Source organism: Dasypus novemcinctus, chromosome 18 (genome assembly GCF_030445035.2).
Source record: "Dasypus novemcinctus isolate mDasNov1 chromosome 18, mDasNov1.1.hap2, whole genome shotgun sequence".
NCBI classification, from domain to species: domain Eukaryota; kingdom Metazoa; phylum Chordata; class Mammalia; order Cingulata; family Dasypodidae; genus Dasypus; species Dasypus novemcinctus.
The window spans coordinates 10894231-10912031 of NC_080690.1; the positions used below are offsets into that span (position 1 = coordinate 10894231).

Here is a 17801-nt window from a genome sequence, read left to right on the forward strand (position 1 = left end):
TGGGGCTAAACAACAGTCGGCTTCTAATCTCTGCCACTGTGTGTTTGCCTTACTTTGCCAGAGCTACTATGACTATTATTGCAAGCAGGTTGGCTCAAACAACAGTAACTTATTGCCTCATATTTTTGGAAGCCAAAATTTTGGAGGTCCAAAATCAAGGTATCAGCAAGCCCTGCCTTCTCCAAAGCACTCTGGTGGTGGTTCGTTGTCATCAATCTCTGCCTCTGCCACATGGCCATCTGTCTTCTCCAGTCTCCTCTTCCTTCTAGGTCCAAGCATGCACCCTAATTTCTACAGGTATTTTATTTAAATATGATTGGGTGATAACAGGATTGCCCCTCCTCCCTCTTTTTTAAATTATGCTAAATGGATTGGTCTCTTATGACAGTTGTTTACACCAGCATTGTCCTCACTATCCTATTTTAAATACTTTTATTTCTTCTCTTTTTTCTAACCTTGGAGCATCTAAAACATCTCAGCAGGAGGGCATTTTTCCATAAAGTAACTAGTAGCAGCAGTAATTCCATATAGACTTTTAATAGGATTCTATATGAAATGTGTTCACAGCTAAGTCATATTTAATTAAATAGCCAGGTCTTCTCAAAAGTGGTTTGAGAGCTATACGAAGGGTATCTTTGGACCACAGGATAGATGAGAGTTGCTTCTTCTTAGAAATATGATTAATCCTGAAATTAGTCACTCAAACAGCATCTAGCAATTTTTGAAATTGCAAACTGAAATAGTAACAGAAAGCTTACTGACTTGCATGATGCCGAATGTGGGAGAAAAGCTGGGTTGTGGGTAGACTAGACAGGCTTCGGGCTTGGAAGTCAGATGGACTGAGCTAGGAGTCTGACTCTGCTCTCACCAGCTCCGCGAGCCTGGGTGAGTCCCTTTAGCTCCCACAACACCGTGGGGTCTTCTGGAAAATCCTTAAGACCAGGCCTTTGTGTTGGCCTAAATAAGGGGTATAAGTGCCCTGCCCAGGATGCAACTCACAACAGACACTCAGTAACCAGTAGTTTTTAGTTGCTCCCTCATAGGTGTGACAACAACATTCCACTGGCTATGGGGCAGATGTGAATGTTCTGGAACATGCTGATTCTGGCATGTGTGGGGGAAGCAGAGAGAAAAAGACCAGGCAGGGAAGGGTGAGTTGGGGGAGGAGGAATAAACTCCATCTCCAGAGCCAGAGCTGAGAATGCCCACAGAGCCTCTGGGCAAACGGCCCAAAGACTTCTGAATGAGCTGTTGCTGCAACAAAAAACTTTGGACCATTTTGAGAATCTCCCATGAGGCACCAATATGTTACAGTACCTTCCTGGCTCCGATACTGATATGGTTCATCTTAGATAAGTATGAACAGGCTCAAGCTGGCTAGCAGCTTGAAAAACTGGAGTCAATCAAATTGACCTTGAGAAACACAAGAAGGTGGGATTTAATGCTATGCCAGATAAAATCCCTGTGCAGAGATGTGAGATAAGGAAGGCCCTGAAGAAAACCAGACCAGCAAATATCGAGGTTGGAAGATGTGGGGGGTGGCGAGGGGGCCAGAGCTCAATGCACATCAACCGAGGCAAGGTCCTGTGACCTCACACACCCTCGGGGCAATGATACGAAATAGTAATGACATTATCCCCCAGAGGACGGCCATTTATGAGGCTTTTGTTGCTAAATTTGATCTTCCATAATCATAACCTAGGGATAAGGAAGGACATGGTACAAAAGGATTCATAGAGAGCAAGTGAGCTATGAGATGATGACAGGGTGAGGCTCTTCACCTACGACACGTGAAAGTTTGGAATGGCACGTGCTAGTTTCGTTTTCATTCCTGTTTCCCTTTCCCATGTCCCTGAGAGGAAACGTTTCTAGATGGTTCTTTCTTTGAGATTAGTGTTTGTTCATTACCTTAATTTACTACGCAATAGGGTGAAACTATACAGTGACAAAACTTCATCTAAAACTGACCTTGAGGGACCAAATTATGACTTAAAATGCAAGAAAGAGAGACTGATCTCCCATCCCATCCCACCCTCTTCTTTAGAGATGAGGAAACTGAGGTGCTGGATAGATTACAGACTTGCCCAAGGTCCCACAGTTAATTAGGGCAGACAGGTACCTCTGCCTCTAGGAATCAAACAATAGTTATAATGGTATAAATACAGATGAGTCTTTTCTTATAAGTAAGAAAAGAGAGAATTTTTAAATGCATTAAATATGTTTCAGCCTTATGTTCCAAAACTGGTTTAAACATCAAAGTTGTTGTACAACATGGTTATGAGAGTATTACTGGGCCACTAGCATCTTATTTTTCTAATTGAAAATGTAATATCATACAGGCAAAATTTTACAATTTTGAAACTATCTTTGAATAGATGACAGGTAACTTTTCTACTTTATTAGTGGGAGTGGTAATTAGTGCAACTCTATTAGCTGAAAATTGGGGAACATCTACCAAAATTTTAAATGCAACAGGCCCTTTGTAACAGGAAGTCCACTGCTAAGATTTTGCCCTGTGGGTGTACTCACAAACATACATATCAAGAATGTTCAAGGAAGCATAATTTAGACCCAATTGTGGATAGAAAAGTAAAAAAGAGAGAAAGATCTTTGAGAGTATTCCTTGAAATGGCAAAACAACCTAAACGTCCACCAAAAGGGGGCTGGTAAAATAAATTATAACATAAGGACATGATAGAATATTATTTAGCAGTCAAAAACAGGTAGATTTATACATACTGATAAGAAAAGATCTCCCAGATAATAGTATTAAGTGAAAAAATCAAAGAACAGAACAGAGAGAGAGATGGTGTGTGTATGTGTGTGTGCTAGTACATATACCTTTTTTTTCGGGAAGACTGCACAAGAAATGATTAATAATATTTGCCCTCCATTTTATTTTCTAGCTTCCCATTCTAAATCAACATTCAAACCATATGTATGTATAACCATTGGTTTTTTTTAAAAAATATGTCTCTAACACCTAATAGAAGTTTTTATTCTTTAACAAAGACAGAGATAAGATAGCCTGAAAAAATTGGGAGATATATTTACGTGTGTGTGTATATATATATTTAAACTAATGGTCCAGTGATATATACTTAAAAAGCAGAAACAAATCTACCTTTTCATTACTATTGGGGATTAAATCAAGTCCCCAGAAAAGGTATGTTTAGGTGCCAACCCCTGAACCTATGGGTGCAAACCTATTTGTAAGCAGGACCTTTGAAGAGGTTATTAGGTAAGGTGTGTCCAAACTGAAAGAGAATGAGCCTTAGTTCAACATGATGAAGTCCTTATAAGCAAGGGAAACTGGACACAAGAGAGAAGCCACAGAAAGAGCAAGAATCAGGAAGCAAGAAACCTGGAGGAGAATGAGAAAATGCCACCAGGTGCACTGCCAAGTGACAGGAAAGCCATGGACTGAGGACCATAAGCAGCCAGCCCCAGAACGCCACAGTCATGGAAGAGAAAGCCACCTTGCTGAGCACCTCAATTTCGGACTTCTCCTAGCCTCAGAACCATGAGCCAATGAATTCCTACTGTTTAAGTCAACCCACTGTATGTATCTGTTTTAGAGCTAGGAAACTAAAACATTTACTTTCACAACGTTTCAGTCCAGAACACCAGAAATTTTCTTAAGCAGGCCATGATCTCTTTCTCTGGGTGGCAAAAAATCTTTCGCTGTGTTCAAAAGGAAGATAAGGTCAGCAAGAAATAGCCAACCCCCTCACGCTCTGCTTCCAGACAGGATGTTCTCCTCCGCCTCCTCTGCCCCCTCCCAGGGCCCCTGGACATTCCGCCCCTCCCGCCTGGGTTGGCACTTCTCCCAGCCTCCCTTGGTCTGTCTTGAGATCTCAGCTCAATAATTTCTTCCTCGGGGACTCCTCCCAACAGCCCCACATCTTGGTATCAGTCACCATTTCACAGCACCACAAACTTCTCCAGAGGGAGCATTTAGCCTTATTTCAGGGTGACACTGGCATTTATGTTCCTTTGGTTTAACCCGCCTTCCACTCACGTAGCAATGTCAGCTTTAAACAGTGGACCCCAACACCTAGCACAGGGGCACATTTCATAACATGTGAACGAATGACAAATGAAAGCCTGAATGCTATCTCTTCTTCACACTGAAGCCCAGTGATCATGTGAAAACAATGATCAGCTGGTGTCACTCCCTGGCTCGAACTCCCTCCCGGCTTCCTCGCCACCATCTCTGACACTCTACAGGACTTGCCCCAGCCTCCTCTCCAACCTTCTCCCCTCTCAATCGGTTCCAGCCACACTGGTTTCCCTGCTGCCCCTAAGTCCTCCAAGCACGTGCCTACCTCTGAGCCTCTGAATAGGCTGCTCCCAGTGCCTAGAAAACTGTCTTGCCTGACATCTGCACGACTTACCTCTTTACTTCATCGATTCCTCAGTTCAAATGTCACAATTTGATAGGGGTCTCTGTAGATCGTTCATACAAAAAAGCCCCCCGTGTCACTCTCCATCCCTTTGTCTGCTTTATTGTCTATCATTGCACTCATTGCAGCCTGACCTTACATTAAATAGTAACTTGCTTACTCCTTTACGGTCTGTTTCTCCTACCTAGAAGGGAAGCCCCATGAGAACAGGCGTTTTGTTTTGTCCGATGTTTTACCCTTAGTGCTAAGTGTATGTAAGGCTTCATAAGATAAACGAGTTTACTGAATGAATTCACTTGTTATAGCACACACAGGCATATCAGCAGGTACATGTACACAGAGAGAGAAAAGCAAAAGGGAGAAAACAGAGATGGGGTTAAAGCCTCCTCCTTTCTCTTCTCACAAGCCATAAGCACAACAATCTCCCAGCTGCATTCATGGGTGGGAACCACTTTTTATTTTTCCTAAATAAATGAGTTAAATGAGCAAACAGTTTCAAGCCTCTGACTAATAAAAACAAATGACATTGACAATGAACTATAAACAAACGTGTGGATCAAAACCGGCAGGCTCATCCTTTCATTCATAAAGCAAACAAAGTGACTGTGACTTTAAAAACAAAGAAAACCTTATTCCAAGAGCAATAAACTTTACACACTGTACTAAAACCACCGTGTGTTTATCCCTGGCATGTGTTTTTTACAACAACAAAGAAAGAGTTGAGTGCTTACCCATTCTTCTAAAATGCGTGACACGGCTTCACTGGCTCGTGCCCTGTTCCTACAAGCCAGGATCACGTGTGCGCCATGGAGGGCAAAAGACTTGGCCGTTTCGAACCCTAGGATTTAAAAGAGAGTCAACATTAGAAACACGACCCGAAAACACTGAGTTCTGTGGGGTGGCCTTTACTGAGCCCCGTATGCATAACCCTAGGCTAGTGGTTCTCAATTAGGGGAGATTTGGTCCCCCAGGGAACATCTCAGAATCTCAAAAAGAAAACTCTGGACCCACATAATCTCTGGAAGTGATTTTTACTAAACATTTAAGAGAGGAGAAAACACCAATCTTATACTAACTTTTCTAGAGAATATAAAAAATTCTCAACTTTTTTATGAGGCTCAACCTCACTAGTCATTAGGAAAATGCAAATTAAAGATACAGTAAGACACCACCACATACCCACTATGATAATTACAATTTCAATAACTGACCATACCAAATGTGGTCAAGGATGTAGCTGGAACCTTATACATTCCTGATGATAAAAACAAGACAGTCTAATTCCAGAGCTTGAGTACCAAACCTTGCTCTGAACTGTAAAATAGTGCATTTTGTAAGCTGTGGTGAAAGACCACATAGAACACAGTGCAACATCAAAGTAACCAATTCTATTAGAGAAAGCAGCAGTGTATTCCAGCCAAATCCAAGTCGAATGATCCTAATTTTTTTTCGCAAGATAATGTTAATACGTGCAGAAAATCAAAGTATTATAACCTTTTTGAGATCAGGATGTGAAAGAGCCGAGCAAAGTTCATGCATTCCTATCACTGCCATACAACATCTTCATGGAGACCAATCTATTTATATAAACTAGTGCTCAGGGGAAGCCAGCTCGTGGCTCATGCGCAGTGCTGATGCGTGCAAGGAGTGCCGTGCCACACAAGGGTGTCCCCTGCGTAGGGGAGCCCCACACGCAAGGAGTGCGCCCCGTAAGGAGAGCCGTTCAGCGCAAAAGAAAGTGCAGCCTGCTCAGGAATGGCGCTGCCCACACGGAGAGCCGACACAGCAAAGATGATGCAACAAAGAAGAGACACAGATTCCCAGTGGCACTGACAAGAATGGAAACGGACACAGAAGAACACACGGCGAATGGACACAGAGAGCAGACAACTGGGGCGGGGGGTGGGAGGGGAGAGAAATAAATTAAAAAAATAAATCTTTTAAAAAGTAGAAAACTCAACCTCAGGAGCTCGACACACTTGCATAGATACAGGATCTAGTCATTTATAAGCTATGGAACCTGCAATTGGGCCTTGAACCTATTGAAATTCGATGATTGTTTCTGTAAAATGGGGAATGAATGGTGAACATATATTAAGAGTCTAACCTAACCATAGTCAGTGGAAAACAAATGTTAGTTCCCTCCTCTTTTCAAGAACTTTACTGTACAGTCCTGACCTCTCTGATTTGTATGACCTACCTAATGGACAGCAGTCATTATTACTGAAAAGTTAAAACTTTCTTCTAGATCTATTCCCAACAGCAACTCAAGTGTGAATTTAATAACAACCAGAATTCAAAGAAATGAGCCAAAAGGTCTGCCATTGTATTTCCCTGAATATCAGCTCTGGAACACACTTGAACTTCATTGTTGAGACAACCTGCATTATTTCCTGAGATGATGTAAATTCTGTAGTCCAAGATATTCACTTATCATTACCTACAAATGACCTCTTATAATTGAATCAGACCCTAAAACATTGCACAAAGAAAATCTGAAATATTTAACATCTAATGCTGTTTGCCTCCTCTTAGTGTATGTAGTAAAAGGGGTTTGAAGCTCTATCTTCTAGCCATGAGACAAGAAGACAAGGATTTGAAATTTACTCATTTTTACCAGGAAGCCACTTTCACCTCTTATCACCAGTGAACAAAAGACACCTAGATCCTTTGGGAAAAGAGAGAGAAGTAAAACGCCAGCTGTTCCCAGACTAGAGGAAGCAGGCACGGGAGGAAATCTTGCTGGCTGATATGCTACATCAATCAGGCTAATGAATTGCTGACAGCCACACTGAATAAAGTAAAGTGGCCAAAATCGCCCTCACTTGCAATCCCAAGACAACACCCAGAAGATCTTGGAGAAAATAGTGGACTCTGTCCCTTTGAAATTCCCAGGACAAAGCAATGATCAGAAACACTTTTCTTCGCATGTTCATCAAAGGGTATCAAAAGAAAAAAAAATTATATCAGAGGCTGAGTGAAGATGGTAGACGCAACACTTAGTCATTCTTTAGCAGCCCTATTTTCAAAGGACCTGAGAAAGTGTCAATATACTGCAAGGTCAGACTGGCCCCAGAGCTTTATTTCTGTAATGCGCTTATCAGGTTAACAGTAAACTCCTGGGGGTTCATCTCTGCATCCCATGGGATGAGCACCCAGTCGGATTTAATAAAGATCTGCCAAAGGAATGAATGGTTCCTACAGGTGGCTAATAGGCCACGATTCTGAACTATTTTAAAGCAATTCAAGCTGTTTCAAACAGTAACACTGATGGCTCTATAACTTCCTTTTAAATAATGAATAAATATTAAAATCCTGCAAAGATATCGCTCACTGCAGTTTTGAACACCACTACCTTGGAATCTATGCGGGGGGTGGGGGGAGAAGCATACCCTTTTTCTATCAAATATTTTCCCAAACAAACCTGTTAAAACATGCTATCTCACTTGACAACATAACCTACAGCAAAGAACTTTTTATTACCAAAAGGAGCACACTGACATGTTGGCAGCAACAGGCTGCAGGCAAGAGCTTGCGCCCTCTCTCCTTTAGAGAATTCCTTACTGTAGTTACAGCTAAGCCATCTGTCTCTCTGTCTTATAAAATTATACTTTGGGTCTTATATCTTCCTTTATCTAAGCAATGTGTTACACACTGCTAGCCTACTTTCAAAAGCTGCAATGTACAACTCCATACTCTTATCTTACACAATTGCATTCGGAGCAAAACCAAAGCACGGATATTTCAAAAGATGATAGTTTAACCAGAAGGACAATTACACTTTTATGGTAAACCATATCTCTGGAGTGTGGGGTTTATAAAAAAAAAAAAAAAAAAAAGTTTAATAATGCTACCTACTGCTAAAGTCCTGGTCAAAGCCCATGAGAATTGCAACCCTCACTCTCATAATACTGCAGCCAATGACCAGTTTAATTAGCTAAATGAAGTAGTGCTAAGCCAATTCTGCACAGTGCCAAAGTTTGTACAAAATAATGAAGGCAATGGTTTACTAAATTTAATAACCTGATGCATCTTATAAAAAATTAACTTTATGACAATGTTTAAATTGAACCAGCCTAACTGCATGTAGATGGCAAGAGTGCATTCAGAAGAATATTCAAAGCTAATAATATAAATGAAGTAAAGGACAAGGTTTTAAAACAATGGTCAGCATCAGTTTGCTAGCACTTGTTACATCCAATCAAAGCAGAAAAATTAAGTGGCCATGGAAGTTTAATATCTCACTGTCTTGGATTTTAAGTTCAGACACAAACATTAAAATACCATAAAACTGAAAACAGACAAAAAGATAAAATTCCCATTTATCTCACATCAGTTTTCATTCTCTAGAAAAAAGGTTGCAAACTGTTGACCACAGGACAAATCAAACCGAGAGGCTTTGTTTGGTCCCCACTCTTTTCCTTCTACCTTTCCTGTCTCTTCCTTTCTCTTTCCTTTTTCTCTCCCTTCCTTCTTTCTTTCCTTATTCCCTCCCTTACTTCCTTTCTTCCATTTCTTCCTTCCTTCCTTCTCCCTTCCCTTTTCCCACCTTCCATTTCTCCCTCTTTCCTTTCTCCCTCCATCTTCTCTTCCTTACTCTTTTCCTCCCTTCCTTCATAAGTAGTAGTTGCTAGCTGTCCAACTTCTCTGAAAAGGCTTACAATGTGGCCATGCTGGACCCACATTCCCAGTGGGTGACAATCAGGTGGGCTGATGAGCTGATGCCGCTAGAGATGGTGCCCCGGCTCTGGCTGGCCGAGCCCCCACCATGCTGCTGGCACTGCCTGCCCGGCCACTGGCACTGGTCCTGGGGCACATCATCTGGGGAAGGTTGCCGCTAAAGACAGTAACTCAAGCCTTACCACAAAACTGTCTCAATCACAATGTTCACAACCAAATCTCCAAGAATGTTTCACACTGACCTACTAGAGATTTTGTTTAAGCCATGCCAAATCTTACCCTGGCAACATGAGAAGTGCTAGCTATGCTTTTTAAAATCTGATACTTTGCACAACCAGAGAAGAGCCCAGGTAATAACTCACAGTTCTGCAGAAATCTGGATATGTGGTACAAGCTCCTTTGCCCATCTTTTTAGCATTTCCCAAACGTCACCGAGTAGCAGCAGAAACTCTGGGCCGAGAACAACACTGGGACCAAAGCACATAAAACTGAACCAGACCAGCAAAAAGGCACATGCGCAGCAAAACAGGAACAAGGACAGGCACAGGGCCCAGGGCGAATGAAGACAAGGGAATGCGATGGGGGGTGAAACTCTACACTCCAAGGGGAAGCTGTGCGGCTCTTCTACAGGGAGCAGGGAGTAGCACCAATAATAGTAACAGCAATAATCATAATGACCCTTAATGTTGTTGTTGTTGCTAGCATTTATGATCTGTCTACTGGTCAAGCACAGAGTGAAGACAACAAAGCCTGGTGACCAGGCATGAGGGAATGACTTAGAAAACTACTTAGGAAGCAAAAATCAACAGTCTGGTGACCATCTGCATCTAGGTTTGAAGAAGCATCCAGAAGGCTCCAGGCCACCAGCTGGGCAGAGGGGAAGGATTTACTTAGCCTGACAGGGAATACGAGTGGAGCATGAGGCTGGCCGGAGGCGGGGGAAGGTGAAACAGGTAGGTTGGATTGTGGGGACAGAGTCACCCATAGATTCCTCAGGCACAAAGAACATCAGGTGTGGGAACGTAGCCCCCAAATGCTGACAAAGTTCCCACTGAAGTAGGAGCTGAGAATGAGGCTATTTCTTTCCCTGATGCTAGGAAGGCTCCTTCTGGATTGAGGTTGTTTTGTTTTGTTTTTGTTTTTTAATTTTCTCCATTTTGTGGATTTACTTGGGCAATGTCCCCATTTACAGTAAATTATGGGTTTAATTATCATTTTTATTAAGATGCCCAAAGGACTCAGGGGATTACAACACCCGTAATTTCCAATAGGTTGCTATTATTAATTTATAATTGTGAAACACTAGAGACAAATGCTACTTGTAACTGCACACAATTAAAAGGACACAGAGATGGTGGATTTCCCCCCTCAGAACATACCAATAAACTGCTAAAGCAATCTTTAGGAGCCAGTCAACAAGTTGCAGAATCTTCTAGGCACATCTCATCTCCCTCCCTGGAGATCTACTGTTATGCATGGAGAAAAAGGTGAAGCCTAATATCTTTCACCTGGAGTTAGGTTTTGGGACAATTCAAATTAGGAGACAAAATTTGTTTTTTAAAAACTACTATCTGTAAGAAACAGTTTCTCCTATATCCATCGGTAAGGGCAGGGGCCATATTTTCCAAGCTGACCTAATGTAAATGAAATTATAGTGGCATGATATTGAGGTGGCAATTCTCCTAGGATGCTGCAGATGAAGTTCTAGGATATACAGTCTGTAAGGTCAAGGTCAATGCCATAGATATGAACCAGGTAATACATACTGCTCTTTCTGGAGTTATTGTAATTATCACCGTCCACGCCATTTCAAGGACACTGTTCTGAGTTCCAAAGAAGAGTTGCGAACTCTTAAGAAATTACAAAACTACATAGAAAATGCTCTAAAATTGATTGCAGTGATGACTGCACAACTCTGTGATTATACCAAAAGCCACTGAATGTTCACTTTATATGGACTGTATGATATGTGAATACATCTCAATAAAAATTGCTTTAAACAAAGAAACTGCATAGACCTCTCCAGAGGAAAATAAGTCATAACCAGTCCTGCTTTTAAATGAATGCATTTTATACAGCTAGCCATGAGTACCCTATAGAGATTTCTAAATGCCCCTTATCACATAAATAAGCATCGAGTATAAATATTTACAAAAGAAAGATACCAACCCAAGAGATGAGAATACAGAAGCAAAGAATGTTCTGCTCAGCGGAATGTTTTTTGAAATAAATAACAGCAGGTTGCATTTACATGCTTTGGACAGTACCACTCAAAGGCTGTAAAGTTTTGTAAAGCTATATGATAAATTCCAAGTGACAGCCTGAGATCTCTCAAGAGGCAAGACCCAGGCTGGCTACTAGCGCTGCTGCCAATGTGCTAGTGGAATGACCCACCAGTGACAACCCTGGTTACGAATCACAGTGAGAAAAGTGACCCAAGACTACATTTAACACAGTCCTAGGCAGGTTCAATAAAGACAGATTCTGGGAGGCTGACTTGGCCCAATGGATAGGGTGTCCGTCTACCACATGGGAGGTCCGCGGTTCAAACCCCGGGCCTCCTTGACCCGTGAGGAGCTGGCCATGCGCAGTGCTGATGCACGCAAGGAGTGCCGTGCCACACAGGGGTGTCCCCCGTGTAGGAGTGCACCCCGTAAGGCAAGCCGCTCAGCGCGAAAGATAGTTCCTGCCCAGGAGCCGTGGCCGCACACACGGAGAGCTGACACAGCAAAATGACGCAATAAAAAGAGACACAGTTCCCAGTGCCACTGACAAGAATCCAAGCAGACACAGAAGAACACACAGTGAATACAGAGAACAGACAGCTGGGGTGGCGGAGGGAGGGGAGGAAGGGGAGAGAAATTTTTTTTAAATCTTTAAAAAATAATAATAAAGATAGATTCTGCACAAGCTTCCTAACTGAGCAGCGTCCACATTGGTCAGAGTGTGGGCAAACAGGCTACCTCATATATTAACGGGGGGAGGATAAAGTGCCTCCACATCTTTGGGCATTTGGGCCATATCTGTCAAATTTTAAACGGACATGCACTTAGACCCAGCTCACCCACATCCAGAAATTTATCCCACAACTACACTTACCCACATGGGAAAAAATGTAAATAGGAACAATGCCCAACTGAGTACTGTCTGTAACAAGTAAAAGCTGGACTCAACCTAAATGGTCATCAATTAGGTTAAAGTCTAGAATGAAACGCTGTGCTGCAGTTAAAAAGAATGGAGTGGAATAAAATGGAGAGACAAGCGAACACCTCCATGTAATAAAGAGAATAAAGTCGAGAAGAGAAGAGCAAGCATGTGTGATCTCGTTTGTGATACATAATGCTGGGTGTAGGTACGTGCACAAATATACATTAACATCAATTACTTCAAGGGGAGGGCTATTGGTGAGGGGCAAAGAAAACTTCTTTTGTATTTTAAAATGTCTGATTCCATTTAAATGAGGGCATGTGTTTCTCTTATAATAAAAGACTAATTTTTAAAATATGAATGATTAATTGATAACTTATGGGTCTTTAGACATTTTAATACAGAGCAATGAACAAAAGTGAGAAAATAAAGGGGAGTCTATCCTCTTCCACATGAATTCTGAGCATGCTGATTTTCAGACAAAATTGTAGGGCCATACAGTTAAAAAGGAGGACTTGGGAGTGTGACTATGTGCCGAGCACCAAGCCAGGCGCTTTACAAAACACATTATCTAGTTCTCTAAGGCGGCCTTCACAGAAATCCTAGGACATTTCCTACAGAAACAAACCAGTGGTCCCAGAGGTTAAGTAAGGGACTCACGTGATCACAAAGCCAGAAAAATGGGCAGTGTGGCCTGAGTTCAGAGCAAGTGCCCCCCACCATCCAGCCCCCAAAACTCTCACTTACCACATGAGTGGGGGTTAAAGGGCACCAACTAGAAGGAAGCTCAATGGACTATCACCTCACCTGTTAAATATGATTTATAAAATTTGATAGCTATTCTTTGTAGAGCTTTAACACAAAGCCGGATAATATGAGACATGTTCACATTTTTGGTATTTGCATCATTTAAGCTAAACTTGCTATGCTGTTGTCCTTCTGGAAGAGAGGAAGCATCTAGAGAGCAGCCACTTGAGTTTCAACAGACTGCCATGCCTATTTCCTTTCTGTGTCATCACATTAAGGCAAAGAATTCAGGCCTCTTCAACCACTCGATGACATAAACATACTTACATTATGGAACCTATCCCCAAACTGAGATACATTATCAAATCATTTTCTCTCTTATTTAATATTTTGTCATAGAGCTAACAAACTTTGTGCTAACAAACTTTTCTCTGTGAAGGGTCTATGAGACTAGATAACTAATCCACAGAAATAAAAATTTCTCTCCACATTCTTCCCGAGATCAGTAACTTACAATTAACAGCCTTAGTTTAACCTCACGGCTACAAGATTAATTCTTGAGAATACATCTATTTTGCACTTTCAACCAATAGGTCGTTTTACAAGGAACAATTTAAAAACCATAACCACTGCAAGTCACCGCCCTAATTTTTTGTTTAATGTCTGAAAGGCTTGCATGCCCAATTCTATTAATAGAGAAAGTCGAAAATAAAGGCCCCGAATGAAGAGAAAGTAACCCCATGCTGGACTGCTTACAAAGTGCACATAGTACATTTATGAACTTGGCCCAGATCCTTGGAAGAAGAAAAATAAAAACAGCACAACCTAAAATAAAGCAAAAACAAAGGCCTCAGGGTAAAAAAAAAAACAATTAAATCCAGTTTATTAGACGTAGAGACCACTAGGTTTTTTAAAGGCTCTCAACAAGATCCAGCTTCTTGCACACCTTGGCACTCAGACAGGACTGGGATGGCTCCACAGTTTCACATTCCAACACGTGCCTGTCATTTCACTCAAGTCTCTGCTCTCCAGAGAGCAGGCCTTCGTGGTAACCCACAACGACGGCCACCCCCGGCCTCACTTGGTCTAATTCTGCACTCGCAGCACTAGCTACTAAGTGAACCTAAGTGTTTTGGGGGGTTTCGAAGTGGACAGATTTACCCTGAAATTTGGACCTTTTTTTTTTTTTTTACTTTGATGGATTAATTTATAGCCACTTCAAGAGAAGAAGAAAACCCAACTCTGAATTTGCAACCACGTTCATATTATATTACCGAGCAGCTCATTGTTTTCACAGCTGCGCCAGGATTTCCTTTCACTCCTGCAGCCTCCGTCCCTCTTCTCGTCTGCTCGAGACAGGGTTCTTTATGATTTAGGGCAAACAGACCTGCCACCAGGGTCCTGTACCTGTACTGGCCCAAAGAGAGATGCCTTTCTTTTACTTGCTTAATGACCAGTGGGGCCACGATCAGCTTGTCTCCCAACATATTTTCCATGCCCGTTAATTAAGAAGTGGTTAGGAATAAACTGCTTGAAAGAAAAAAAGGAAAAAACCTTCATTCCATGGAGAGCTTCCAGAAATGAAAATCCTACTCCATTCTGAGTCTTCAATGGAACCACCTTTCTCATTCAAGCAAGCACCTTTTTCTTTTTTTCAGTTCTGATCGACCTTAGGTCTCCTCTTTTAAAAAGTGGTATATTACGTCACCTCTTGAAAAGATGAAGTTCTTTATGCTCCCAAAGTCATGTGGAGCTGCTCAAAACAGAATATTGGGAACATTCAGCACGTTTTTGAGACTCACTTTTAAAGGGTCCAAATTGACTTTTCAGTCTCAATCGCTAATAACTTTCTAGAATGTAACTTGTCAAAAACCAGACTTAAATTCATTCTTCAATGTTAGATTCCTGGCCAGAGAGTTCCATTAACTTTGTGCTCTCAGTTCCCTGGGTCCACCATGACCTTTTCTAAAATCAGTGACTCCTGCAACTCTTCCTTATGTGGAAACAAAATTGGTAACTGGACATTTACTGTGATTGATCAGAAAGTGAGAATTACTAATAAGATTCACTCAAAATGTACAAGAAGACAATATGTAATAGACTTTAAAACAAATTGAGTTTAACATAAAAATCACCCAATTAAAAGGTAGTCCTTGCCTTGTCACCAAAGGAAAAAAGTGTCCCTGATAATCTAAGTAGCCAGATCACCCACTCACTTACAAAATATTTTAACATAATGTTTTTTTTTAATTTTTATGAAACCTAACAGGGGTTTGACTGTGTATATTTGCTGCTGCTGTTTTGTTCTTTTTTGAAGACAAATGCTAGCACCATCTCAATTTAACTTGAGATATATAAATTTCTACTTCCAGTGAGATCTCTTACAATAGTCAGAGTCCCAAGTAGAAGCAGTCCCAAGTAGAAGGTGCCAACATTGTTGGCTTTCAAATGAGGATGTAAATTAAACTCTTCACTTCCTTTCACAAGCCAGGATGCACAGAACAAAACAAAGAATCATTACTACTTGGGCACTTACCTTTTTAATATAACACAGTCATTACAGTGCCTGGACCCCAGCAGGACATAGAATTTGTAAAAGGAATCAGTTTTTTAAAAACTCATTATGGTAAAATATGCACAACAAAACTTGACATTTTAACCATTTTAAGCTTCCAGTTCAGTGGCATTAATTACATTCACGATGTTGTGCAACCATCACCACTAATTCCAAAATAGTCTCATCAACCCAGATGGAAACACTGCACCCACTAAGCAATGACCACGACTTTTCAAGCTATCCGAGAAGACCCACTTACAGAAAATCAGGCACAATTGGGCAGGCGAGAAGGGAAGGAGTTTAGTTTTCAACAGGATAACATTTTGTTTTGGAACACCGTGATGAGCGATTGGTGAAACACACCAATTTTTAAATCTCTACCTCTCAGGAAAAGGGTAATCTACCCATCAGCCATGATCAGGCACCTGCTTGTTATGAATGTGAGCAAGACACAGAGAGCCTTCCAGCTGAGGCTGGTTTTGCCTGACTCCTGGAGACTCAGTAACCAGCTGTAAATTTTTGTTTGGCTTCCCTCCTCCAGCTGCTGCCTCTAGGCCAAGAGGGTCCCGGTCGGAGTCCTGATGTAGGTAACATGTGCGATGAGGGATTGTGCCCAACTTCAGTTCAAAAAGGAGAGCGAGTAAGCTGGGACATGGGGAAGGCTTCAGAGCCCTGCTAAGGGATTTGGGGCTTCACAGGGCTTCTGTACAAGTCGCGCGCCTGAGGGGATCTCAGCAACCAGCAGCAGGAGCCTATGTGATTCACAAGCAAACTAAAGAGTCCAGTAGACATTTTCCCTCCTCAACCAAATTTTTTTTATTTGGCTCAAACATGCAGCCTGCCTCTCAGGCACACAACATTTAGAGGGTCTCTTAAAGCAAGCAGTACTTGATTTTCTTCAGTGCTTCAAAACAGATATGGAAAAGGAAAGGGAATAAACATGACATCAGAGAATTTCTTGAAGGAAAAGAAAGAGATGAGGATCTTACTGGTACATTTACCAGGTCCGCTGTAGCTAACAGGAAAGAAGGCACTGTCCCATGCACTCCAGACCCCTAAACTTCAACCACAGGAAAGTAAGATCAAAGTATTTCCTTCAGGAATGTATTAGACAAGTAACACAGGTGGAGCAGATAGGACTTCAGTCTGAAATCTAACCGCTCCTTGGATTTTTTTCCCTATCCTTAAGGATATTGGAAAACATGTGCAAGTGAAAGCGAGATCTAAAAGTTTTGGGAAAGTGGTATCGGAGTGCGGTCACCCCTCGGGCTGAAGCGTGGTTTGCTGGCCTGGCGGGGGAGCGGCCGCGGTAGGCCAAGCCGCTGCCCCCATAATAGGGTGGCTGGTCGAACTCACCGCCACCCCTGAAGGGAGCTCGGCATGGGCGCAGAGTGCCCTCGGGTCTCCCCTTCTCGGCAGCCATGCTTCCGCGGCCACCCCTCCTCCCGGATGGCGCCACACGATGCCTTCTTTCTCCCTGCGCAGGCGCAGGGCAGAAAATTCCAGTCTGCCCTTTTCCCCTCCCCCGACAGCAGCAACAGCCAGGTGTGGGCGGAAAAATCCAGCCCGCCCTTTTCCCTTCCCCCGACAGCAGCAACAGCCAGGCGTGGGCGGAAAAATCCAGCCCGCCCTTTTCCCTTCCCCCGACAGCAGCAACAGCCAGGCGTGGGCGGGAAACTCAAGTCTGCCCTCCACCCCAGCAACAGCAGCCACCAATCCCTAAACCCTGCCCCTTCCCCCAGCAACAGCGACAGCCAATCCCTAACCACCACCCCTCCCCCGTCCAGTACCGCCCACTGACCTTTCGCCGGCAACCAATCAGAACAGGGCATGGCTTCGACCAATCAGCCTTCCCCAGCCCCTATAAAACTGTTGCCTCTCCCTCAGTAAAGTGGACTTGCGTGTTTACCTTGTCTCCGCGGTGGTTCTTCTGCCGTGCGCCCTCCAGTCCTGAGAGCCCCCGACAAGGGCCTGGCCTCCCTTGTCCCCAGTTCGTCGCCTGCTTCTCCGGGCGACCCCTTCGTCGCCGGCTTCGCCGGGCGACCCCTTCGTCGCCGGCTTCGCCGGGCGACCCCGTCAGCCGAACCGCGCCACCCCTTGTGAGACCGATCCCTCGTCTGCTGCCGGACCGACCCCTCGTCCCAAGTGGGACCGACCCCTCGTCTCAAGCGGGACCGACCCCTCGTCCAGAGCTGGACCGACCCCTCGTCCGCAGCCAGACCCCACCTCTACCGACCGAGCAAGCCGCAGCAGTTGGCGCCCAA

General features: G+C 43.0%; 1 protein-coding gene across 1 annotated transcript in view; it reads right to left on the minus strand.

Moving 5' to 3' along the window:
• The window catches only part of WWOX (WW domain containing oxidoreductase), a 995490-nt gene that overhangs the window by 929114 nt on the left and 48575 nt on the right, over positions 1-17801 (minus strand). Inside the window, exon 5 of the mRNA XM_058279670.2 lies at positions 5138-5244. Coding sequence (XP_058135653.2) covers positions 5138-5244 — 107 coding nt within the window. The remainder of the gene's footprint in view (positions 1-5137; positions 5245-17801) is intronic.